This window comes from Dipteris shenzhenensis, chromosome 25 (assembly GCF_047967505.1).
Source record: "Dipteris shenzhenensis isolate YYH24624 ecotype China chromosome 25, Dip_SZ_1.0, whole genome shotgun sequence".
Classification (NCBI taxonomy): Eukaryota; Viridiplantae; Streptophyta; class Polypodiopsida; order Gleicheniales; family Dipteridaceae; genus Dipteris; species Dipteris shenzhenensis.
In genome coordinates, this window is record NC_141620.1 from 52,080,992 (window position 1) to 52,108,049 (window position 27,058).

The following is a 27,058-nucleotide window of genomic DNA, read 5'->3' on the forward strand; positions in this document are numbered from 1 at the left end:
TAAAGTGAAAACTGCAATTAACCGAGTGACATACATAGTATCACGGACAATCATGAGCCCAACATGGTATAGCAGACACACACAGAGATTGAAGGAGTTAAAGTTCTGGAACTGAATGCAGTGTCTATTTAATCAGAGTTATTCCCCTGCATTATGTACAGTAACTGACAAGCATTGTATTTAGTGAAGAAGATGCACTGGACAGATTGGAGGGATTTGAGTGCCCAAAACGATAATATCAATTTGAGATGCTAACTTCAAACTAGCATTTTAAAGGTGGGTATAAAGATCACCACCTCGTTGATCCTTCACGACATTTTCTGACAAGGACATGCACTCCTAGTTTTCTTGCAAACCTAGTGAAACCAATAGCACAAGCAGCAAACAAACAGGGCCCACTCACCTCTCCTTCATCAAGATGTTTCAGGTTTGCATGAGACTGCAAACTTAACTGGATTCCTAATGATTCCCAAAACTAGTGAGACAAATAGTACAACAGGCGATCAAAAGGGTTCACTCACCTCTGCTTCATCAAGCTGTTTCAGGTATGCATGAGACTGCAATCTTAACTGCTCCTGGCGCTCTGTTTCTTGCTTTTTAACTTCAACCTGCCATTGCAAAAGTAACAAAAGTTATTTAATGATGTTTTAACCAGACAGCTAGCACTTTGAGTCTGTAAAAGTACGCTCCGCTCTATATATTGAACCTACATATAGCACAGATAAACCTCAGCCCTGAAGCACATGTGAAAACCTTGCAAACTATGCAACTGAGAACATTAAGTTTTTTATGTAAATCTTAATGTAGTTGACATTTCACACCATTTTCACAGAACCACAATAAACACTAAGGTATTCAATCATCATCATACAACATGTCTGAAAATCATTCACTAAGACCGCCTGTAAGAGTGCAATCACTCCAGGGATCAACTGCCATAAGCATCATTATCATTTTCTTAGGTTTTTATGGAACTTTAGAGCTGCCCAAAGATAACTTGGCTTGCAAGAGATCATGCACGAATACGAATACATATTGTGCGACCTTTAGAATTAAAAGGGTGACTCTTCGGACGATCACCTTGCATTGGAACTTACAATCTTGACTCCTAGGAAAATCTTATTCCTTGAACAATTCAAACAATTAGATGTCCTTACAGAAAGCAGCTGTGAATAAAACTTTTCGCCCAATTCCATGCCATTCATCAAAATAGCATCTACCTTCAAGACTACAAGATCTTGCTTTGCGTCGCCAGCCTCTTCTTCACCTTCATCATCTGCGTCAATCATCTCTTCATCTTTATCATCTACATTCTGTTTGGCATGTTTTTTTCGGGCATCTGCTTCATCCAAGTACTTCATAGATGGGCGCAGCTGAACAATTGAATGTAAAGGATTCAAATATAGCTGCAAGAAAAACACAAATCCATGCATTAGAAATCATCCCGATTCCCCATTAAGAAATCCAAATTTTCAACGACAGAGAATTTTTGCAGTTTATAATCGCACTTGAACAATTTAAAAACAAATACTCCGATCGACTAGAGTCACACTTAAGATATGCACTTACAAATGGTCTAGAACCACATACACTAGTTACACGCATTGAAACCTAGTAATATCACAGTAAATGAGACCATTATCCGATTCCTAGAGACATAGCCCAAGACTCAACTTGATACTTAGATATTTCATCAAGCATCACCAAGGATACCAGATACCAAGGAGATGCGTACATATGGACAATTTCTCCTTTGGTGAAGCCTTCATATTGCTCTATTGTCCGTTGAGACTGAGTACACGGTAGCAAATATAGCAGCATGCGAAAAATTCGGCTTCAAGGACTATTTAATGTTCTTGGCATTTATGATGGTTTAATTCACATGTTGCTTTGGCCTAGCATCCTGTGAATCTACCTGATTCATATCAGGGTTTTGCTACAACGTTGAGGTTAGTGACCATGGGTAACCCCAACCACTACTCCTTCGATCAGCTTGTCTCCTTGGCCTTGCAGGTGGAGCACATCAACTCAAATAGGGCTGCCTCCATCAACGCAGACCAAACCTTTGCCACATATCATGAAGGCAAAGGTAAGGGGAGCAAGAATTTCAACAAGCCCAAGCCTTCTGATACCTCATCTTCTTATCTCCCGACTAATGGAAGAAGCAATCAAAGCATCGTAATTATTGCAGGAGGCCCATCCATAAAATCTTTGAATGTCAAAAGCGCATCGCTTTAGGTTTAAAAAACAGCAGCAAGGCCTTGCAACTACAAATGCTCCTGCTGCCCCTGAACACATGTTAGAAATCGACCAACAGAGGGTACGCACAGCGGAAGACTGATAGAATAGCCCAGGAGCTCACACTGTGTGTGTGTGTGTGTGTGTGTGTGTGTGTGTGTGTGTGTGTGTGTGAGTGGAATCACAAACTTCTTTAACTTATGTGCATCACATAGACGTGCAAACTAGTAAATAGACAATGATCCAACCAGATGTATCAAAGACATCTAAGGAATCAACAGTAGACTGTTTTTTGCATTCCAGCCAAGGTAAAGGCACATTTTCAGCGAATACAACATCCCTACTGACAATGGCGTTGCCCGTGCTGGGCTGATACAACCTGTATCCCTTGCTCTCTGCACTACAACCAATGAATATGCATTTTACAGCTGTCTTCAAGCTTGTGCCTCAGCTGAGATGGCACATGAGCATAAGCCAATGACCCGAAAACCCGCATATGAGAAATTTGCGACCGTGCCATGCCTCATAAGGTGTGATAGTCTTTGTGGGTGCCCGATTGAGCACACACTTGGAGCACATGATAGCATCCAACCAAAACTTATTTGGAAAAGACTTTTGTTGGAGCATGCACCTGCCCATTTCCATCTTTGACCAATTTTTCCTCTCTGCCAGCCCGTTCTGCTGTGGAGTATAAGGCACTGTACATTGATGAATAATGCCAAAAAATCAGAGAATTCACGGGGCATGTACTCTCCCCCCCTGTCAGTACGTAGAGTAAGGAGCTTGTTCCCTGATTCATTTTCAGCCATGGCAAGCCAATGTTTGAAGCATGGGAACACATCAGATTTGGCCTTCATGCCATATATCCAAGCAAATCTAGAATAATCATCCACAAAGGTAGAAAAGTAAAGGTAGCCCCCAAGAGATGCTGTCCGCATCGGCCCCACACATCACTATGCACAAGGTGAAGCTTCCTAGATGCACCAATTGTCCCATCCTTTGGAAATGAGAAACGGTGCATTTTGCTCAACAAGCATCCCTCACAAACATGTTTAACCAGTGCATGCATGGGTGGGAGAGCAATCACCATGTTTTGTGAATGCATTTTAACCAAGTTTCTGTAGTTGAGGTGATCCAACCTCGCATGCCATAAGTGGGAATCTGAAATTACAAATTCAACCGCCAAATTTGCCTCTATAGCAGGCAGTTTGTCATAAACATCAAGATGAATACAGCCCAGAAGAAAGTGACCCAGTAAGTACTATGATGTCATCGTACCGGTTGTCATACAGAGCACATCGATAACCATCAAAGAGAACCCGAAAGCCATTCAAGGATATGGCTGCAATGGAGATGAGGTTATTTTTTATACCTAGGACAAACAAAACGTCCATGAGCATGATCGTATCACCAAAAACTGAAGTGACCTCAACCTGGCCAATCCCTTTCACGGGATATGATGCATTGTTGGCACATGTCACTGTGCCACCATGTGGAGCAGCCCCCAATTTCTGAAAGAGTGATCTACAAGAAGTGATGTGCTTAGAAGCACCACTGTCGAAGCACCAATCTGACCTAGAATCTAACACACACAAGGCAGTAGCATGCTTCTCTGGATGGTACTGGCATGTCACCGTGAAAGCCCACTCATGGTGAGCAATGTTTATTGCCTCATGACCATGATCTAGGGCAGCAGCAGTAGTAGTGACAGCAAGTCCCTTTTGCTGCTTTTTCTTTTCAGAAACGATGCGCTTGGGACATTCAGAAATGTCATGTCCTGGCTTCCGGCAGTAATTACAACGTTTGCTGTTTTTCTTCTTTACATCAGACGGGGCAGAATTAGATGAGTGTCCAGCAGTAGATGAGCCCCTAGAAGGCTTGGGGTTGCTGTGATTTTTCCCGTTCTTTCCCTTATTTTTGTGATTAGCGACAAAAGCCTGATTAGCAATTTGAGAAGCAACACAATTTGTGCGACTCTGCTCTTCCTGCAGGAGGAGGGAAACAAGCTGGTCGAAAGTATAAGTGTTGGGATCGCCCATGGCAACCAACCTCAATGTAGTAGCAAACCCCTGGTAGGACTTAAGAAGTCCATTGAGTGTCGTGGACACTACCTGAGCATCTGAAATAATTTCATCCACATTAATGAGCTGCTCTTGAAAATCCTTGAATTTTGTGATGTATGCATCCAGGCTGTCCCCCTCATCCATTTTGACATTCTCCAATTGCATGCGTAAGGTGCCTCATTGCGAACCTGGTAAAGATGAGCCAAGATGTCCCACGCAACCTTCAATGTTTTGCAAGACCGAATGTGAGGAATGATATGTCTCTTGACTGAAAAAGCAATGATAAAATGTATATACCTAGATGAATCCAGGAACATTCCCAAACTCATCCTCTAAAAACACAACATAGTACAGTTTCAATCTCACGAGAGTCACTCATAAGATTGAAAACCATAAACTCCATCACGCATAGCAAGGACTAGCTACTATGACATCCCCACTGACATCATCAGCGCCCAACAGTGGGTGTAGACCATAGTATAAAAGTATGCTCTCACACATACAAATCCACACACCCACGCATACTTGAGCATCCATTTATACAAAATCTTCATACTGAGTTTCTGTCGGCACTCCGGAGGTGAAGGGCAAACTCAACCATGACGAAGGCTAGCACTAAAGGAGAAGGCTAATTAAAAAGTAGTTCAAATCTCTTCATTCAAGCTACAACTGCTTGTGAAGTCTAAACGATTTAATTTTAGTCTCTCCCAAACGAGTATCTAAATCTAAATCTAGCTGATAGGGCAACGCACCATTTAAGATAGAAAGAATTATCGCAATCATAAAATGTGCTTGGGCATCTCTCTACCATCCCATCTGACCTGTTCCGGTGTAGGAGGTTGTTTTTAAGGACCCAACAGAGGGTACGCACAGCGGAAGACTTATAGTAATGCCCAGGAGCTCACACAGTGTGGTGTGGGTGTGTGGAATCACAAACTTCTTTACTTAATGTGCATAAAATAGGTGTGCAAACTCATCAATAGACAATGAACCAGCCAGATAGAGAAACCACCAAAATATATATTTCCGTCCAAAACTATGGACACAATCCAAAAGAGATAGATCTAGAGTCCCACCAATGGTGTGGTCCTCTGATCTAACCACAAGGTCCTTCTCCAATCTGCTGGCTATCTCTAGACTCGAGTCCGCGTGCTCCACCTCGAGCGTCTGTAGACTTTCCGTCCACAACGATCCTCTCCACCTTGCTGTCTGGAAACCAGCCTAGGTGGGCTGCCACTCAAGCTCAGTCTGCAGCTCCTTCAGGGTCACCTTCACCTCCTGTGTATAGGCCCAAGGCTTGCCTTCTTGCTGCTCCTGTCTGCTGTCAGAGGGCTGCTCCAAAGAATGTATGATGATCTCAGCACCTTGCTGCCCTAGAAGACAGCCAAGGTCCAGCCTCTCCCTAGAGCTAAGTCTGCAGCACCCGTTGCACTCTCTCACCTCCTGTAGATAGGCCCAAAGAGTAGACTTCCTGTTGCTCCTTTCTGCCCTGGAACTGCTGGCTGCTGGATAATGAATGAGGCCAACAGCCTCTCCTTATATAGGCCCTAAGGCCTGCTGAGAAACCCGACCAGTCTGTCCCAATCTGGGCCGACTGGACATACCAGGTTGGCTGGCCCAACCGACCTGGTTGGCTCAGCCCAACCAGCCCCAATAGGGCCCTTTACTGGCCCCACAAAATCGCCCTCCTGGGCTCTCTTTTCCAGGGCTTGCTGGCCCACGATTCCATACAGGGGCTGAGCCCTTGGCCAGCCCTAGATAGGGCCTGGTTGGCTGGCTTTGCCCAGCCCAACTAGCCCTCCATATGGGCTGCCATGTGCTGTTCCATCCCCTGCCATGTCAGCGCCTGTTTCCCCTGCTTTTGCTGCGCCAACCTATGCACCATCATCAGGGTTTGTTGCAGGCCCCTTCGCCTGCCCACTACCCTCACCATGCTGACGCCATCTGCTGGTGCCTGTTGCAGGTCACAATCCTGCCCACAATCCAGCCATGACTCCACGCCTTGTGTCATCCTGAAGCTGTCCTCTGAGTGCCTCATGCCAGGCCTGATCCAAGACAATGTGTCCCCACCATCTTCCTGCACACGAGCAGCTCCTGATGCAGCCTTTCATCCTTGGGATACCCCACCAACCATGAATGCTCCAAACCTGTCGCAGATCCACACATCCAGGTAATCTCTCTTTGGGCACATCCTGCCCTAGGTCTCCCTCCCCCACGCTCTCCTCATATGGGGGCTTACAGATGGGGAGGTGACCATTCCAACAGAGGTGTGGCTAGAGTAGTAGTAGATCCAAAGGTGGCTGTAACATCTGTACCAGCGGTGGCAGTAGATCCAGAAGTGGCTGTAGCAGTAGCAAAAGTGGATGCCACAGAGGAAAATCGAAGATCCGATACTAAGACAATACCCCAAAAATTTTTGGCAACCAGCAAATGTTTCACCATGTATGACCACACGGGATAATTGGGTCCATCAAGCTTGTCCTCAGCTGAAACATACCCATCCAATCGTTGCTTCCCGTGGCAAAAATAAATCCCTGAAGGAAAAATGTGCGCTCAAGAGTAGCCTCAAAGCTTTCACTGCAAGATGAGCTGGCTGTCCAAAAATGACAGCGAATGTCAGGCAGTGACAAACCAAAAATTGACTGCTCAAACAATGAGCTAAATGCACATGTTGTCCCCAAAAATATGACCTGCAAAACAATCTATCCGGTCAAAGGGCCCCCCTGCCAAAGATCTTGCAAAAATATCAGCCCAAAACAAGGGACAAATGTCTGCAAATGCATCCAATTTCACCACCATGAATACATGAGTATTTCAATGTCAAACTTGGTGTACATAATTTTTTGGTACAAGTTTTATCCTTTGGAAGACAAAAAGTATAAGACTATTGCCGATCTTATTGAAAGCAACGTTGTGTAATTCCGTTAATATGCAAAAGTTTTATCAGTGCCGGTATATACCAAAACTGGTAAAACGTCTTCTGAAATTGTTAGCATACGCTGACACTAGATAGTGTCAGTATAAACCAACACTGTCTGTTACTTTCAATATACATCGTCACTCTTTACTATCGGTATATATCGACATCAATACTGACAAAAATTCTTCCCTCGCACTGTACCAACAGTTTCAGGAGGTAAGCATCGGAAGAGGACGAAAGTGTAGTAGTGTACTCTGTCAGTGAGCTGTAAATGCCCCAAATGGAGGCTGCGTGCCTCAAATCTGACAAGACAACAAGCCCAAATCAAGGGGCAAATGCATAATATACCCAAATTGAGGTGAATAAAGCAAATGTCACTGCAATGGACAACAAATCTGGCAAAAGCCCCAAAATCTGAGAGGGCAAATATGCCAAAAAGAGGGCAAATTGAAAAAAGCCGCAAATTGTGCTGCAAGTTGCAAATGTGATTCAATGTGCTACAATTCCAAGACAATGCCAACGTTCCTGCATATCAATGTCTACCAAATGCCCGAAATTGGGTGTACCAAATTTCAACAAAATTGACAAAACCCCAAATTTCTGGAAGGGCAAAACTGTCAAATTTGGGCAAATGACCAAAAGCCCCAAATTTCGCTGAAATAAAGCAAATGTGACAATATCCCGCAATCTGTCAGCAATAGATCCAAAATCCCCAAAGTCGGAGTGAAAATGAAGTCAAAATAGGGCAAATACTGCAAAAGCCCCAAAATGTGACCAAAAGGAGCAAATGTCACTGCAAAATCTGCAAATATGACACAAAAGCCCCAATCTCTACAGCAAAATCACCTCAATGTCACTGCAATGTGTGCAAACGTGAGGGTGAAAAGCTTCAAATCCAACACTGTACCAGGAAGATCTGGGTCAAGAGGGAGAGAATCCCATCCAAATGGTGCTAGAGCAAGTTGGAGCACCTGGAGGAAGGCCCGAATGACTGACAAGAGTCCAGATCTGAGCAAAAAACCTCCAAAAACTATTCAAAAATGCTCGAAATCAACTTCCGACATGTCGTACGAATTCATGGTGGCAGCATCGCGCACCTGTCCGTATAGGTCCGTACGGAAGTTTGAGGACAAAAATGGTGCAAGACAGGGTCATTTGTATGCAAAACAGGTTCCTGGCGATGAAATGAGGCACCGGACTGGACTGGAGCAAAATGGCAAGTAGGAGCAATGGGAGAGCACAAGGGAAGGCACGTAGGAGCAAGAGAACCTGCTCTAATACCACTGTTGGATGCAGGACGCAATGGAACGGGAGTGGAGTGTGGGAAGCAAACAACAAGCTGGAGCAAAACGTAGTACAACTCAAATGGATAAGAGGAAAATACAAAGGGTGGCCTATATGGTCCCCAAGTAGAGAAGTCAACTCATAGAGTTGACCTGACCTACAAGGCTCATACTAGGGCTAAGTGCTAACACCAGTCGGATCCTAATGCTGCAAAATCAGTTGTTCATGCTGAACATGGAAGAAGCTGACTACGTGAGCGATCATCTAGTCAATGCCCGAGTCTTAAAGGATCAACTAGCCTATGTAGGTCCGACTTCCCATTTGACGGCCCCTCTATGATTGGTCTCTAACGATCACCACCTGCACATGTATACTGTATCTCCCCCCTCTGCCCCACTTTTTTGTGCCCCCCCCTTCTTCTTCTTTGTATCATCTGGAGGTAGACACATATTTTTTGTATCAGGACTAGACACATAGTCCTTCATAACCTCTTTTTTTGTAGAAACGGTTGGTTGGCCCGTTTTGAGACCACCACCGTTATGCTCATTGTATCAGTTATCTTTAGTCTCATAGACCACCACGGTCTCCCGAAGACTTTAATAAACTTTCTTTCTTTCTTTCATGCTATGTAAGCGGCCAAGTGCTTCAACGGGTTAGTGACAACCCTGGAAATTGGACAGAGATCAAAGCCATTGCCCTTCGAGCAACTTGGTCCCTTGTTGATCTAGGAAGAAGCAAGGCAAAGGCTGTGCGAGGATGATGGCAATGAGAAAGCATTCAATGTCACTACCAAAGGTAAAGTGAAGGGCAAGCCAGAGAAAGGCAAGCCCAATAAAATCTCACGGCGGCGACAGTAAGAAGCAACAGAAAAAGCGCTACTATTATGATATGCCTGGACATATGGCAAGAGATTGCCAAAAGGAAAAAGCCTGATCAAAAGAGGAAGCCGGAGAGAAGTTCAAGGAAGAAGAGCCTAGAAAAGAGTCAGCTCATGTGATACAAGGTGAGTTCTTGGAAACTACACCCTATAGCACTTTGAAGATGCATAGATCCAGGTGTGACAGTGCTCATGTTCACTATAGAGCAATGGTCAGAAAATCTAGGTTCCCAAGAAGATGAGGAGGCCAGTATACATTGCTCAGAGCATGCTGAGAACAAGGCTATATCCGTCATAAAGGATAAGACGAAGACCACTCTGCGATGGTTGTTGGGTTAGTAACACTGACTCGGAACTGACAGATGTGCTAATGGGACTACTTCATTCAGGTACTTGGCTTCTTTTGACAGTAGCAACAAGCTAAGGACCATGGATATGCAATCTCCTCATATTTATATGACGATTACAGTAGTATGCTTGGCACTCGATGTTTGTTAGTTGGAGGGTGAAAACCTTTCAACAGGTACAAGAGGAGCTTTCTTAACAAAGGCACTAGGAGCACACTGTTAGCACTTACCCTGGTTGACTGGGTTGGCTGGCCTGACTAGCCCCAACCAGCTACTAATCAGCCTTAAACAGCCCTATACCAGGCCCTATTTCCAGCCCTTAACAAGGCCCTTTAGTCAGCCCTTCATCCACCCTAACTCCCTGACAACATGCCCTAGTATTGGTCCCATATACCTAGATGAATCCAAGAACATTCCCAAACTCATCCTCTAAAAACACAACATAATGCAGTTTCAATCTCACGGGAGTCACTCATAAGATTGAAAACCATAAACTCCATCACGCATAGCAGGGACTAGCTACTATGACATCCCCACTGACGTCATCAACGCCCAACAGTGGGTGTAGACCATAGTATAGAAGTATGCTCTCACACATACAAATCCACACACCCACACATACTTGAGCATCCATTTATACAAAGTCTTCGTACTGAGTTTCTGTCGGCACTCCGGAGGTGAAGGGCAAACTCAGCCATGACGAAGGCTAGCACTAAAGGAGAAGGCTAATCAAAAAGTAGTCCAAATCTCTTCATTCAAGCTACAAATGCTTGTGAAGTCTAAACGATTTCATTTTAGTCTCACCCAAACAAGCATCTAAATCTAAATCTAGCTGATAGGGCAACGCACCATTTTAAGATAGAAAAAATTATCGCAATACCAGCAGGCCGCAACTTGGACGAAAACTACGTGCATCTGGTATTGATCCCAGACTACGTGCATAAGTATAGGGGGAACCTACAACTATTCTTGGGCGGGCACACCCACAAATCAGTCCTCACAGACAGGAGATGCGCAGACTCTAACACCTTGGTGGGCTCAGGATTTGAACATGAGAGGAACTCATGTATGTTGTAGATCATATGGTCACATAACAGGTGAACAGACTTCTTAAGGCGTGGATGGTTCCCAAATTCAGAGGGGGACAACTGGAAGTACCCAAAAATTTGTACCTCAGTTGTATGATGAGCCCGGCATGTTTATGATGACATTTGACAGTGCCACTGGAGGATGGCCCTGTGGTTGTACCTGTGTTAAGAAATTAGGGCTGACAACGGAGCTCTCGAAGAAGGCGAACCAGTGCAGATGGTGCAGCAGCAGGTACAGGAAAGTGACTTGTACTGCAGGGCTGGAACAGAAATGGCAGGACTTCCTGGAGCATCCACAAGGCTCATGGATCTGTTGTGGCGGGCAGCAGCAGTACTTCGGGTCTGGTCGGGCATAGCGGAGATGCCAGCAGATGCAGTAGATGGCCTGGTGGCTGCAACAGAGCTGGAGCAGAAGCCAGCAGCAAATGGCCTTGTAATGGCCTGAGCAGGTTGGAATAATCAGCACAGACTGGGTGGGCTCAGGCTGGGGCTGGTCGGTCTGTTTTACAGACAGGTCAGCTGTTTTACAGACTGGTTGGCCTGTCTGGCGGGCCTGAAGCCCTCTATAAAAGGCCCCATTGTGGGGCACATTCAAGCAGTTCAGACTGGAAGCAGCCTTCATCTTCTAGAGCAGATCCTGGAGCAGATCTTGGTGCATACCCACAGCCAGTAGGAGAGCATGTCTGCAAGAGGTTGCTGTCCAAGGAGCTCGCACTACAGATGTTCACTGCAGCTCAGCCTGAGGAGTGCAAGGACAGAAGTAGGAGCGGTGTATGTGCTCACCATAGAGTATCCAGAGCAGCATATTGCTGCATGTTTTGGGATTTCTAGTGAAACTCTGTAAGGTGTTTGGCTCCAATATTCTGAGACATTTTGTACTGTTCTACTGTTGTCTATCTCCTAAATTTGGTGCTTGTGAGTTGAAGTTTTGAATTAAAGCATTCCCTTCTCCTCTCTAAAATTCTTCTCTTGCACACACCTTATCCATCTCTATTTCCACTGCGTGGAGAAACTAGCCAAGGGTCTAGGTTTTCCCAACAGTAACCTCACTAAGGGCATTTTTAACATTATGTCATTATGGGTGACGTAAAATACCTGAACGGCCTCAAAAACAATATCTGAAAACCTTTTCATGGGCTTGCTTAAACTTTCCCCTGTACAATTTTCTTCTGACTCATCCTTCCACTCAACCATTGCTTTCACATGGTATTATTTCCTTCACCTCAATAATTCAGGAAGAAGAACCAGTAATTCAATCAAATCAATAACCCTCCTAGGCTATCAATTTAAAGTAGTCATCTAACATGAACTACTAGATGTACTTTACATCCTTCTGGTACAGCTAACTTGTACACAAGCTCACCAGTTCAATGCACTATTGTAAATGGTCCAAAATGCCTTGAAGACAATTTAGGACACTCACCAAAGTTCAAGGTTTTGGAACACTTTCAAATAGACTTTCTCACACTATCTTGGATCCACATAACTTTTACCTCTATCTTATACTCCTTTGATTCTATTTGGCAGGCTTTAACATTTGAATAATACCTTTGAGAAAGTCTTTCGCAGGTTGTATCCTTTCCTTTACAGACACTAGTGCTCTAGGCTGAAACCCATCAATATGAATGAGCTATAGCATGTTGCTGAATGCTTATTGACAAATTCTAGCATTTCCAAACTTTGATTGACTCTCTCTGTCTGGCCATCTGGTTGTGGATAGTTAGACATCCTCATATTCAATTTTGTTTCCAAAATATGAAGACAGCCATCTAAATTTGACTATCAATCCCACTCGATAACAATACAGTGGGTCACCCACACAAAGGTTGTAAGTGCTCTCACTCTATTGAGCAACTATTTGAACAATTTTCTCCACCAAATGGTTATGTGCATCTTACTAAATAAAAGCAATCAAAGCTGCAAGCATCTAGTGAACAGTGCTTTTCTGAAACATATCGACAACAGCTCTTGTGCGTAAAAGCGAGGATCGTTACAAGAACTTCCAACGAGCATAGATTGACACAAGATCTGTCACGAGGATGTGAAATTATGGGACTTTTGATTTGCGACTCTCATAATTTGCGCGTGACTGCCTTGAGCCTCTAGGGCGCAAGGGTCCGGCCATGGGGCAGGACTTGGGGAATTAAAATTCCTAGTGGGCCCTTGGAAATAGTGAATGTGCGCCCAGTTACTAGGCAATTAATTCCTAGGGCCAAAGTGTGCAACAAGGGGGCCAAAAGAGTGGTGCAATTAAAAATTGCTAATTTTAGCACAGGAACAGAAGCAAAATGGAAGAGGGTGAGAGAGAGGAAGAGACAAAAGAGAGGCACACACGTTTTGGTGGGTGCAGAATCATCAGTTGTGAGCTGCCAGAGCCTGCTAGGTGCTGCTAGAGCAAAATCGCATATAGCCAGGAGCTTCCGGAGCCTGCTAGAGGAAATCGTCACCAACCACGGCCTATACCAGTGCATCCAGGGCTTGCCAGAGGAAAACGCACCAGATCCAGAGCCTATTGCAGATTGCAATTTCTGCTAGGGGGATCTTCTACAAATTGCGAAGGTCCTCCAGGCAATGCCAGGTCACTGCGTCCTGTTCTGGTACTCTTTCCAGGTACTTCCGGGCTGTTAAGGATTGCGATATGTTTTCAGGAGTTTCCGGGCTGTCCCAGGGGAAATTGCGATTTGTTTCTAGGAAGTTCAGACTGTGCAAGAAGATTGCAATTTGATCTCTGGAGGCTTTCGGGCTGTGCCAGCTGATTTTGGTAACTTTCCAAACGTGGGTGTTCGTTTCTAAGTTGCTTTTGGGGCTGTGCCAGAGCAAAATCAGCTTATCTCCGCAGGATCTAGGGTTTTCCAGCCAGGGTGACCTTTCTTCTATGGATACTAGGTAGAAGAAGGCTTGTCTTTGCCTGCTTTTACCGTTCCTTGATTGGTTGCTGGCTAGTTATTGCGCTTGGGTTTCTTTCCTAGCGAAGAAGGGTTGATTTATGATGTTGGGCAGTGGCCAAGGAGGCTATAGATTGAGGCAACCCGCTGGGAAGTGTTTGGTTGTTTGATTGCACCAGAGTTCAGCTATTGAGGGCTTTGTCTTGTAGTTGTTCAACCGTGTTTGGCTGGTTGGGCACTTGGTTGTGCGATTGCAGGAGTGGTTTAGACAGTGGATGCTATTGGGGTCTCTGTTGCATGCCTTGGTTGCCTGAGGATACAGGATTGTCTAGTGATTGGATTGCATTCACCGTTTGAAGTTGAGCAGGGAATTACAGGGTGGGCTGGACGGGGAGTCTACGGGCGTTTGTTTGCCTGCGGTGCAGCTTCCCAGAGACCTTTGTAATCAGCCGCTTGGCTTCAAATGAATGCTAAATAAATACCGCAAGGGGCGCCAACGTTTGGGGCCAATCGGTGTCCTTGTTTCTGAGTAGGAGCGCTCTAGCTCCCCTGTGATTTGTTTTGTGGTGCATATTTACTTGTCAATTTACTGTGTATGATGTTATTAAGTGGATCCTACCACCCTTTACGTTGTTGAGGCTGGTTTCAAGATCCATTAGTGTTCATCCATTATACTTTAATAGAAACCTTTAACAACAACAAGCACACTTAAATCATTCATGTCAAGGGGAAAAAAATCATTCATGTCAAGTAAAACATTGTTCCTGAAACATTCTTCCAGTAAAAGGAAGTTGAGCAACACAGAATCCCTACCTTGTTGCCTCGTAGAAGTCCTACTGCATAATTTGTTGTTAGAGCAGTCCTGGATGAACTCAGTGTCTTCCTTGTACACACATACAAATGAAAGGGAAAATTCATATCTTAGGTGGTGAATAAAAAATAGAAAATTAACAAGAATATTATATGTAAGCAACTGAAAATTGAAGCACCAGTCCATGCAGAGCCTGAAATGAAAAGGGAGGAAACAGAAGCTACATCAATTAAAACGTTCAAAAACTTGTAAAGACTAAATGGCTCAATGAAAATAGGATGCCTGTTCATAACGTCAAAAAGGGGAAAACTGATTTTTTGATATAGCAGCTTTGGGGTACAAAAGGTGTCAAGCTTTAAGATATTCCCTGGAAGTACTAGTCAATTTGATGTATGTACCTTCGTTGGCTAGCATCCACATCCTCTGACCATATTGACTGTGGTTGTAGATGCTGCTAGGGCAAGGTGTGATGGAGTATATTATGGGTACGCTACCCCTTTCCACCGTTAGTGGCACAAGCTTGTCCAAGCATGTATTCTGCATGAGGAGAAGGTAAGCCATTTACAGGATGATCTCTAACCTTGCTGCAGTCCTGCTGTTTGGAGGGCTGCAGCAACAGTATGGAACAGGAAAGCCTGTGGAAGGCACAAAGGAGGCGGACTGCAAGGAGCAGATCAGGGTGCTACACATGCCCTAGATCAGGTCGGCCAGAAGGGGACAGAGGCAGGGAAGTCTGCAGACCAAGTACAGCAGGGAAAGGGGCTGCAATGGACAGTCCCCTTGCCCTTATATACAGCCTGGACCAGCTGGTTGGCTGACCAACCAGGTCAGCCAGGACACATACCTAAAAAGGGTCCCCACCGACCCATTCATAGGGTTGTGGGTCAGTTTACTATGTCGGCCCACCAGGGCTGGCCAGTCGGCCTATTGTGGGGGCTTCCAGCCCCTAATAAAAGGAGCCCTTGGGTGCTCATTCCCCATCCACTGCAGCAGCAGTTCAAGAGCTGATTGGAGCAGCAGACCAGTAGATACTTGGGCCTACATCCAGGAGGTCGGAGCAAGAAGCTGCAGACATAGCTCAAGAAAAGGCTGCACCCTTGGCTGTCTTCCAGGGCAGCAAGGAGCAGGGATCAAGGCACAGGTGACTAAAGTCTACATAAGCTGTGACGAGAAGCGCACATATCTAGATGAATCCAGGAACATCCCAAACTCATCCTCTAAAAATACAACACATAATGCAGTTTCAATCTCACGATATTTGCTCATAAGATTGTATGACATCCCCACTGATGTCATCAGCGCACAACAGTGGGTGTACAGCAGTATAAACATATGCTCTCACTCATACAAATCCACACCCCCACACATACTTGAGCATCTATTTATACAAAGGTCTTCATACTGAGTTTCTGTCAGCACTACGGAGGTGAAGGGCAGACTCAGCCATGACAAAGGCTAGCACTAAAGGAGAAGGCTAATCAAAAAGTGATCCACATTCTCTTCATTCAAGCTACAACTGCTTGTGAAGACGAGAAGCACACAAACTTAGGGATCTAGAAGTGCCATGGAGATAGTAGGACAGCATCCTTTTGTATTGTGTTCATTCAGACGGGAAAAATTTTTTGTGGTTCTATATCTCTGGTGGAGCATCGTCTATTTACTGGCTTGCACATATGTTTGATGAGCACACAGAGTAAAGAAGTTTGTGATTCCACTCCCAACCCCACTGCGTGAGCTCCTGGGCTATTCTCTGAGTCTTCCGCTGTGTGTATACCCTCTGTCATGATTACTAACACTAGCTGCAACAGAAAGATAGCTCTTATCAGCTGTGCAGGCAGGAGCGCTGATACAGTTTAGTGCATTGAAGAGTATGCTTGGAGATGGGACTTGGCTGCTGGTTGCTTGGCTGATGGAGATTTGGTCAACTCTGACATTCAAGCCGCCTCTAGAAAGTAATATCATACGTAGTTTCCATAATTAGTTTAACAAAAGTCAAAAAATAAAACTGCTTACTTGATTTTTAATTAGTAAGTGTTCTGCTGCCTCGTGATCATAATTCTCCCCATCTGTGTCCATGACGAGATCAACTTCGAGCTTTGATAACTTCGGCTTGACTCTTACCTACAAGCAGAACTTAGTTCATACGGAGCGTAGAATAAGAACATCTCTTGATTGTACAAATAAAAAGCAGGCCATATGATTCAGAGTCTCACCGATTCACGTCTCTCCAAGCCATAGGGCCGCCAATGGGGCCGAAGAGGATACTGCAAGAGATAAAGCTGCGACAACCGAGCCATCAACACTCTAAGCTGTGGCATCGTATTTCAATGCGCGACAAAACGGCGGCACTGGAACAACACTAACCTGCGTATCGGGATTGATACTTGGAGAAAGGAATACGTCGATTTCGCGCACGACACGGTCCTCATTGGCGTCCAGTGATGGGCTTCCAGGAAGGGGCTCCGGTTGCTCGTCCTTAACATGGTCGAGCTGAGCGGCATCATGGTGTTCGGATTTCACAGCAATTGGGGGAGGAAGGGAGGAAGGGGGGGAGGGAAGAGGTTCGATTTTGGGTTTGAAATCGAGATGATGGACTGAGGGGTGATGAAGGTGCAGTTGATCGAGGGCTGCAGCAGCTGAGGGCTTGGGAGGAGAAGAATTGTCATCCTTGAGATGGAGGGGAGGGGGGGGGTTCTTGGAGGGTTTGGCTTTGGATTGAGGACGAGGTTTGAGTTTGGGTTGGAACTTAGGCTTGGCAGAAGGTCGGGAAGAAGGTGGTGGTGGTGATGCATCTAGCTCTGTCTCGGGCTGCAGATACACATATGGAGAAGGGTCTTTCTCCATTGCACAAAGCTTTGCAACACACCACAAACATAGATTCACTGTCTCTTTATATTTTCCATCCAAGACGACAAACTTTGAACATTGTTACACAAGCATGACATGAGAGAAGGAATCAATTCCAACCAACTTTTGATGGAAAAGGACTCCCCCTTCAAATAGTTTTACTTTATGCAAAACACATTCATCGTTCGAAGAGAAGGCATGATAGACACCCTTCGATAGACACCCTTCGAACGGATAGTCAGGAAATCGGAGCAGTGCCTGGGTTGCTGCACAAATTCTTGAAAGCTATAAATAATGCCTGCAATGCCATTGTGTAGGAGCTTGGTAAAGCTACTTATAATGGTGAGAGGCTGGTTGTCCATAGTGCTAAATTGGAGGGTAGAGCAATCCTCTTACAGGCTACCCTCTAGAGAAAATTGAGCGAGGAGAGAGAATACCGAGAGAGTGAGCACCTCGATGAGATGTTCAAGAGAAAAGGTCTCAAGAGCAAGCTTAGTGATTCAAGGACCAGCATACTCGTAGCTTAAAGCTTCCAAGGACTGACTAGTCTCTTTATACAAGTCCAAGAGCAAGCTTAGTGATTAGGACCAACATACTGGCATCTGACAGCTTTCAAGCTTCACAAGTGGTTGCGCCCACCTGAGCCAATTGGCCGTATTCAACTCCCTCAGGAAGCCCCTCACTACCTATCAACGTAGGGCCATGTGTGGCAAGAAAGTCTCTTTACATGTGTCCAGAAGGGCTTTTGTGGTTCAAGGGGTGCATAGTGGCAGCTTAGAGCAAGGCCCCATGCCATGCCCAGATCTCCGGCTACCCGCAATTACACAAAGCAGGTTGTTTGTGGCACAAGTGAGAGTCCCCATGAAAGCCACGACCTCCAGCTACCAAAAGCTAAACTGTAAGGTGAAGGTTGAGCCTCCCCATCATGAAATTCAGTTAGGGTAGATTTATTAGCACTGCCTCCAGTGCTATAATGGAGGATTGAAACTCCTTTGTGTGCTTTAATAAAAATTTGTTTGTTATCTCGCTTTATCACTATGTTAGCACTTGTGCACTCTTGTTTACATACCTTATTTGATGTGAGGAACACTATCAACATCGTTGTACAATATAGTGAACAATGCTGCCCTAATGCTCAAAGGGACGTAAGCAGGCAAAAGGGCCGCGCAGGTTGGGACAAGGTGTATACATTCATTCTCTTCAACAAATATTAGTGTATTGTTAGTCACTTGTGTGTGCTCTTATCAACGTGCCTTCTCTCCTCCATCACCACTCTTTCCTCTCCTCTTGTCATAGGATCTAATCACTTTGAAATAGCACCAATGGAAAAGGGTACTCCAAAGTCCAAGGGCTTTTGTAGATCTACAAAAAAGCTACATGCTAAAGAAACACCTAACCCCAAGGTTGGGAGCTCATTTGAAAAAGAAGATTTGACATTTAAATAAAAGAAAGAAGGAGTTGATCCTCCAATCCACAATGGCCTTGAGTAATTCAATAGCTTAACCTTAAACAAAAAGGAGACTGAGCATGAGTCTAAGTTGGTCCCACTGTGACAAAAAACATTGACCTAACTCTATATGAGGAGTCACCTAAGCTAGTCCATATGGCTAAGCGCTTCTTGAGAAGAGCTTGCATCCCTTGAAGCATACAAGTTGTTTTGCTTGGTCATATACAAATGTGAATGGAGTGTGACCAGAAGTGGTAGCTCACATAATACCCATGAAGGAGGATATTAAGCCTGCATGGCAAAGACCCCACCCCATGAACCCAAAATATGTCAGACTAGTAAAGTAGTCATTGCAAATGTTGATTTGAGGCAGATTTGGTGCATTTCATGTATGAAATTGAGCACACAGATTGAGTGTTACCAATTTATTTTGTCGTAAAGAAGAATGGGAAGATCAAACCTTTTGCAAACATCTAGAAGGTCAATATGACCACGTGCAAAGATCTTTATCCGTTGCCATAGAGCATGTGCTTGAACAAGTAGTAGGGAAAGTGCGATACAGTTTCTTAGATGGACTTTTTAGGATATAATCCCAAGGTCTCATTAATCCCAAGGGCAAACATAAGATTATATTTGCACCTAAATGGGATTTATTTTCCTAAAAGATGATGGCTTTTGGTTTGACTTGCTCCCTCAACATTCTACAAACTCGTGTGCACTACTTTTAAGAATCAATATCAAATGTTTATGGAGATTCTCAAGCATAATCTATGTGCATGCTCCACATGGGATGACCACCTCACATGTCTAAATCAAATATTTGACCGTTGTAAATTTTATTGGGCCTCTTTCAATTCTTGAAAATTTTAATTCATGTTCACACCTAAAGCGTGCTTGGATGTATCATGCACCAATATGGACTATCAAGAAATGAGTAGAAAATTAGATAATTTCTAAGTTGCCTCCTTCAAGGAATTACAAAAGAGCTCAAGTGTTCATGGGATAAAGCTATTATAGATGTACATCCTTGAATGAATGAGAAACTTGAAATTTCCTTTCAATAGCTAAAGGAGGTCTGTATCAAGCTGTGCTCAAGACACCCATCTCAAGACCCCTACATTGGCAAAGCGATGCCATTGGATGTGTACTTGACTACTTGTTCTGCTTTGCCAACAAGAAATTGAAGGATGCTAAAAAGATCTACGATTGTAGAGTAAGAAGGCATGTTAATGGTTTATGAAGTGAACAGGTATAGACTTGGACAAACCATTTCAACTTCTATGCAGATCATCAAGCCCACCTCTATGTAGTAGTCAAGCCATGCAACACAAATGGATCTTACGATGGCTTCTCATCTTTATGTCATGTGGTGGTATGTAAAGGCAAGCAACATTATGCTTATCTTTCCAAACACGTGTCAAGGATGACATTGTAGTTATGTATTCTTTCAAGCTAGATAATCACCAATATGGTGAGAGGGTGTATCTGACTTCTTGACCATTGGTCGGCCACAACGTGGGCTTACTAGGCTAGAAACAAGAATGTTGATAAAGAATGTAGTCCCTATTAGATCACAGTTGGGGCAATTTACATAAAGGGCAAAGATGATGTGATGAGAAGGTGTGTAAGGGAAGATGAGTGGGAACAAATCATGAAAAAGTCCATTGTGGTATGGCAAGTGGGCACTTTGCTATGGATGTCACTACTCATAATGTGTTGCAGGTAGGATGATGGTGGCCCATGCTATATAAGGGCTCTCATTAGTATGCTAAGACATGTGATGAATGAAGTCATCTTTGGTCTATTCATTATAGTCCACAAGAAATCTACTTCATGCTAGCCTCACGAAAATGGTTAAGATGAAGCTAGCTATTGTAATCTTGTAGCTCTGTACTTGGATTTGAACATGTGTGAGGGATCTTGAATGTTATTGAGACATGTTTGTTGGCCGATTGCCTCAACTCGCTCTATTGTACACTTAATTTTTCTTGAAGTGACTTCAAGGCTTCTTACCTAATGGTTCTTCAAGTTTCATTGGATAATCGCCACTTGAATAGGACTAGTGTGTGCAAGCATACCTTTCCTTGGTGGATGTGTACTCCATCTCCACATTGGTTTTTGATTTTTCATGAAGTGAATTGAAGACTTCTTACCTAGTGGTTCTTTGAGTTTCACTAGATAACCTCCACATGAATAGGACTAGTGTGCACTGGCATAACTTTTCCCTTGCCTGGTCAACTGCTCACAAGAGCTGGATCTAATTCTAGTTGCTTGATTGACCACACATGTACTAGTATTGTCTTTTTCCATGCTTGCCCTTCTAGTTTTTACCATGAGATATTTTCCAAGATAGGGTTTTGCATTGATAAGACCCAATGTCCCCATTCTTGATGAGCATTTTGGAATTTTTGTTGAATGATCTATGATTCATGCATTTAGATCATCCAAAAAACTGATAAAATTTGTGATTATGCTCTTATCATATGAAAATGATCAAGAGCATCAAACCATTCACTATCTAGGTTGGCGGAGTTAACACTCGGGGTCCATCAACCTGATTAAAGGCTTCTCAAACACATGAATGTCCTTACCAAACAATTCTCCCCATGGATTGGTTCCAAAGTTTTCACATTATAGCTCATATAACTTTTCGCTGCCCATGAAATAAGGAAGACAAGGCTCTTCCATTGTTGTCATATTCATTTCAACCACATTGACCAACATGAGAATTAACTTCACTAGCGGGTGAGACTCACTAGGTCCCATATCACTTTGCACCTAATTCTAGAATACTAACAATTACTTCTTGCATGTTGGATTCCCTTTTAGTCAATTCTCGGATTTCAAAGAATAGGAAACTTGTTACATTTATACGAACCTTGTCTTGTGTTGCAACATTGCCATCACTATCGAATGTACCATTATGACCATTATTGCACTTTCCCTTGTTGAATAGCAATTTGAAGTTTTATGGTCTTTCTTATTGACTTAAAACAAATGTTTTAAAGAACATTTTCTATTGACAATCCATCTCCTCATGGCCCAAATTATTACACCGCATACAATCGTTCTTGTGACCATTGGAAGAAGCTTCCTTTGCTGAATCATCCATTTACTGCCTTTGCCTTTGCCTTTAGTGGGTGAATGCTTGACATTCCATTTACTACCTTTGCCTTTGCCTTTGCCTTTAGTTGATAAAACATGAACTAAGCTCCCTAACTTGTGATTGTCAAAGTCATCACTTCTTTGTTCCTCTTACGAGTTAAAGACTAGACAACATATCAAAAGATGTAAGCTATTCTCATGTAGATAACCCTATCATCACGGGATCATCACACATATTTTGAAAGACTCTCCAAGGCGCATTAAGGGTAGTTTCCACTATATCTTTGTCATTAATTTCCTCACCAAGTGCAACAAGCTGACCTTCAGGATTTCTTGTCTATAATAAATAATTTATGATAACAAATGATTTTTTATCTCTGTAAAAAATGAATTCTGATCTATTAAAGAAGATGTATGATAGGCATCGCTTAACAAACAAGACATTAGTGTCAGTGTTCTAGATGTATTTAGTATCTCAAACACCCCTACAAGATTTCCAACCTTCACCTATCAGCTTGACATCTTGCATATATGAGATGGTGCTATCCATTCAAATTCAACATGGTAAGGCCTCTTCTACTCCTTTTAAGCCATGCTTTATTTTATCTTTGATTTCAATCCTCTCTTTTGGTGGCTTCTCATCACTTGTGACTAGTCCCACACTTCCTTGTCTCCATAGAAGCTTTTTATATTGAATTAGTTGGAAGCACCCTCAAGTTTGGTAAAGTCATGTAGTGGTTTTTGAAGGTAGATATTAGAAACTTAGGTGCTCATTTGAGTTTGGAACAAAAAGTAGGGTATTCAATTTTTTTGTGAGAAATCTATGCTAGTGCCAAAGGCAACCAAATTTTATATATTTTGATTAACCAATCGAAATTGGGTCATCTAGCATATCAAATCAAATGAAAGACATTATGTAAATAATTATAATGTTTTTTGCACACTTTAGTAACATTACCTGCATTGAAATAAACATTTTATGAAGTTATGGCTAATTTTCTTTGCCAAGTTCAAAGCATGGTCACCCATTTCGGGCCATCATTTCTTAAGGGTGACGATAGTAAGATAGCCCAGTTAGGTGCTCCTTTGTCTAGGGGTGTTTCTAGGGAAAAAAAACACTAGACTCATGAAGCATGCCTTCACTCATGATAGACATAATAAGTCGAGCTAATGTCAACACTAGAAATTGACTTTGCACTTGCAAACACTCGATGAGTTAGAGCTTTATGGTGTTGATCAGTAGTAAACTAGTTCCTTATAGTACTCAATGCACATGCAAATGGAGTCTCTTATAAAACATTTTTGAAGAAGTCTAGGAGGCAAGCTGCAAATGTCCAAAGTGAGTTTTTTGGAACTCTTAGCATTGGCTTGTCACCCTTGGCCAATTAGGGTGTATAAGGGAATCAAAATAATTCAATTGGCCACTATAACTACCAATTCTCTATTTGGTATTGAGAGTAGCTTTGAGGTAAATTGGACACTCTAATTAGTAGTTTTCCATTCGGTTTCAAGAGTAGCTTTGAGGTCGCATCACATTTGGGCAAACTAGAAATTCTTAAAAATTAGTGCAAGGACCTAGGGATGCAAAAGGTCAATTAGGTAGTTTGCACCCTCCTATAAAAATATGACTAGCATCAACACACACGGTGCATGTAAACACACAGGATGCACATAAACACACCATTGGATGTGCAAAATGGTGCATAAAGTTGGCAAGGTTACCCCTACGAGGACCTATTGCCATCTTATGGATTGTGTTATCTGAATTGTCAATTCCAAGGCATAAGCACCCATCCCAAAACATTTACCCGATTTGGGTGTACTAGGTTAAGCTATCTAGTGAACTCTATGCTTTAGGGGTTGGACAAACATGCAAGGAGAGTTGTGTATTGGTGGCAGCAATATTCTTAATTTCTCTTGACTCAAAATTTTGATCTTGCATAAACCAAAATAGGTCACCTAACCAAGCTAGATTTTTGGTTGGGTCTCCATTAACCACTCCAAAAACTATGATTTTTGTATTGGGCCTCTATTAACCAACTCCAAAAACTATGGTTCTTAGGTTGGGCCTCTGTTAACTAACTCTAGAAACTTCAACCCATAGTTCAAACTAGGGCACACATTGAGGCCCTAACTCCACAAATACATATACCTAAATAAGGAAAAAGAACTATAATTTTTCAAAGAAGAAAAAGGAGAGGTCTTTGATCTAGTTCATCACACACACACACACAAACGCACACACACACTTACTATTCTCCTATTTCCTTTGTATCCATTGAATTTCTTAATTTTCCCTCTTCCTATTTTTTCTAATTCCTTTTCCTTTTATATCTCAAACACTCCCTAATTTTTCATGATTCCTCCTTTTTTTTTCTAATTTCTTTCTCAAAGCTCTCTCTCTCTCTCTCTCTCTCTCTCTCTCTCTCTCTCTATCTCTCTCTTTCTCTATCTCTCTCTATCTCTCTCTCTCTATCTATCTCTCTCTCTCTGTGTCTCCCCCCCCCGGCATCTTTAACCAATTTACTCCTACTTTCTTCCCTATTTTTTCCTCTTCCTTCCCCATTATTTTCCCTAATTTCACTTGATTTTCCCCCAATTATTTTTTTAAAATTTTCAAAACTAACCTTTTAAATCCTTTTTCCTTTTTTTCAAATTCTCTCTAGGCCCCTTATTTTACACCTTTGAAGTCCACATCTAGCTATTTAAGTATGTGTTTAAGCTACTATTTTATTGTGACCTTGATAACAAGGAAGGGGTGTTTATACACCTATCTTCCCAATTAAAATTAAACTGGCTCTTACCATGTTTTCTTGTTGGATGGTGGTAGGTATGCAGACTCTCCTCTTTAATAAAAGAGATGCTTATGAGGACTTCACCAAGCTCCTTTTTTTTTTTTGCAAAAACATTATTGTCATTTCTTATCAAAGCTCTTATATACTTTTAATGCAATTTCGTAGGTGCTTTACCTACATACTCAAACTCTTCCTTAATTCTATAATGTTCTCTTTCTATCCTTTACCTTGACTCTTTTGTCTTTTTAATATGCAAAAGGGGTTGTTGTCTTGTCTTCCACACACGTCCTTTCCCCTACAACTCTAGATGGTTGCACATACTACACTTAAGTCATTAAGGCGTTTTTTGGCTTCTTGACTCCTTCCTCTAACTTGTGTCTTATTTTCCTTTTAGAAATTTTCATGGGATGTTTCGCTCCAATCAAAAGCTCTCAACAATCCTCTTTTAACTCCTTCTCCCTTATCCCAAGCATCTTTGGATGGTTGCACTTTTTACATTTGAGTCATCATGGCGTTGCCTTTTGACTCACTTCATTGCTCGCTGAGCAATTTTCTCTTTCTTTTGGTTTTTTCTTCTTTCTAAGAAGTCTTCTACCCCAAACAATTCCCAGATTAGCCCACTCCATCCTTGTTATGGCTATCATATAAACTCTTTTTTCCACTGGTTACTTGCAAAACCAATAGCACCCATTGCTCCAAAATCGCATGTCTTACTCAAGCACTTCTCTTACTCTTTTTCCACTGCTTATTTGACACTTGTAAAACATTACTAGTCCTTTTTGGGTAGACAATAGGTCATCATACTAGGTGATGACCTACTATCTTACCTAGTGTGTTGTATCCTATTGGGGCAAAGGTGGGTACACACACACACACTAGAGGTATAAAATTCTAGGCCATTGGGCCACACAAAAGGAGCTGAGTTTTATGGAATCCATCAAAGCCATGACAAGAGCTGCTCGACAGATTCTAGCAAGGAGGTAGGAGTTCTCAATCCCCCAAAACATTGTAGCTAGAAGAGCCAACAACAAGCTCTAAGTTACAGAGGCATCCTTGCATAAGAAGGCAGAAATAGTGGTAGTCAAGGTCAATGTATTGATGGTCGGGGAAATCGGCAAGAAATTTTAAATGGAGCTTCAACAGACCTAGGAAGCCTTAGCCATAGGGCACTCATGTAATGATACCCTCCAAGCCAAATGCAAAGCTCTACGGCACTAGGACACAATGGATCAGGAACAATATGCCAAGACACAAGCGAAAAAGCAAGCCCTAAAGACAAGAGTGGTGCAACATGCACAGTTGATTCAATGGCTGCATACAGTTATCCAACAAAGGCAGTAGTAGATAGTGACTCTATAAACAGATCTATAGGCAGCAAGGGCATCCACTTCACCACAGTAGGAGACTAGAAACCTCCACAAGTGGCTGGAAGCATCAACCGGTGCCTCCACACTTTGTTTCACCACACATAAAGCTCAAGACATCTTCAACTATTTTTTCCACACCATCTCTACTGCTACACTACAGCACGACATCAATTTTGCCAATCCACTCACAACACATGATGTAGAAACACTACTTCATCACACTGAGTATCAAGCACATCCCCTTAAGTACTTGCCCTTGTAGAAGCCTTGAGCCTATATCAACATTTTAGTATCCATTTGAGGTGGTACTTCTATTTCAGCTTTATTGTCTTGCATCTTGTTGATCAAACTCTCTTTGGTTGTTGAGGAACTTGAACTCTTGTTGGTGTAGAGAGTGAGTGGAGAGGTGGAGCTGCATAATGAATCTGACCTTCCATAGACTAAGAGGTTGATGCTAGAGGTGAACCCTTTGGATGCCAGGAGGGGCTCTTTCCTTTGAGTGTACAAGCCATTCAAGGGATCGGTGCAGCTACAATCCGTTGTCCTTCATATCTAGAGCTGCAAGAGGATCAACCTTTTGCATGGATGTTAATGCCGTTGAGCTATTAGCCAAAGTGGATGAAGAGGCTTCCACTGGGGATGGGAGACTCACGGTCTTCTTTATGGTCTTTCAGATCACAGGAAGTATTGGACCTAAGGTCCCATTGTTGATTAAGATGACTGAGGTGCGACCATCATTGGTTAAAGTCATGGTGCATTCCCACCAATCGATTTGGCAGTTAACCCCCCAACACCAAGTCCTCCCGAGGAGAATCGATTCATCCATAGCACATGCCAACAAAATATAGCAACTACTAGCCACACTATGGTTACTAAGGGGGGATATACATAATTCAATGCAACCTATTGTGAGTGAGATTTTTCCATTCATTGCACGTACCATGGCAAGCGTAGATTCCAAGGTTACCTTAAATGTCAGGATCC

At 43.0% G+C, this 27,058-nt stretch overlaps 1 protein-coding gene across 1 annotated transcript in view; it reads right to left on the reverse strand.

Moving 5' to 3' along the window:
- The window catches only part of LOC147886039 (SIN-like family protein), a 33,575-nt gene extending 16,212 nt beyond the window's left edge, over positions 1–17,363 (reverse strand). The window contains exons 1-6 of the mRNA XM_087396738.1: positions 16,878–17,363; positions 16,727–16,792; positions 16,527–16,634; positions 14,516–14,581; positions 1,221–1,406; positions 522–608 (exon numbers count right to left, since the gene is read on the reverse strand). Of these exons, the coding sequence (XP_087252864.1) occupies positions 522–608; positions 1,221–1,406; positions 14,516–14,581; positions 16,527–16,634; positions 16,727–16,792; positions 16,878–17,357 (993 nt within the window). The 5' untranslated portion in view covers positions 17,358–17,363. The remainder of the gene's footprint in view (positions 1–521; positions 609–1,220; positions 1,407–14,515; positions 14,582–16,526; positions 16,635–16,726; positions 16,793–16,877) is intronic.
- Positions 17,364–27,058: the final 9,695 nt, after the last annotated feature.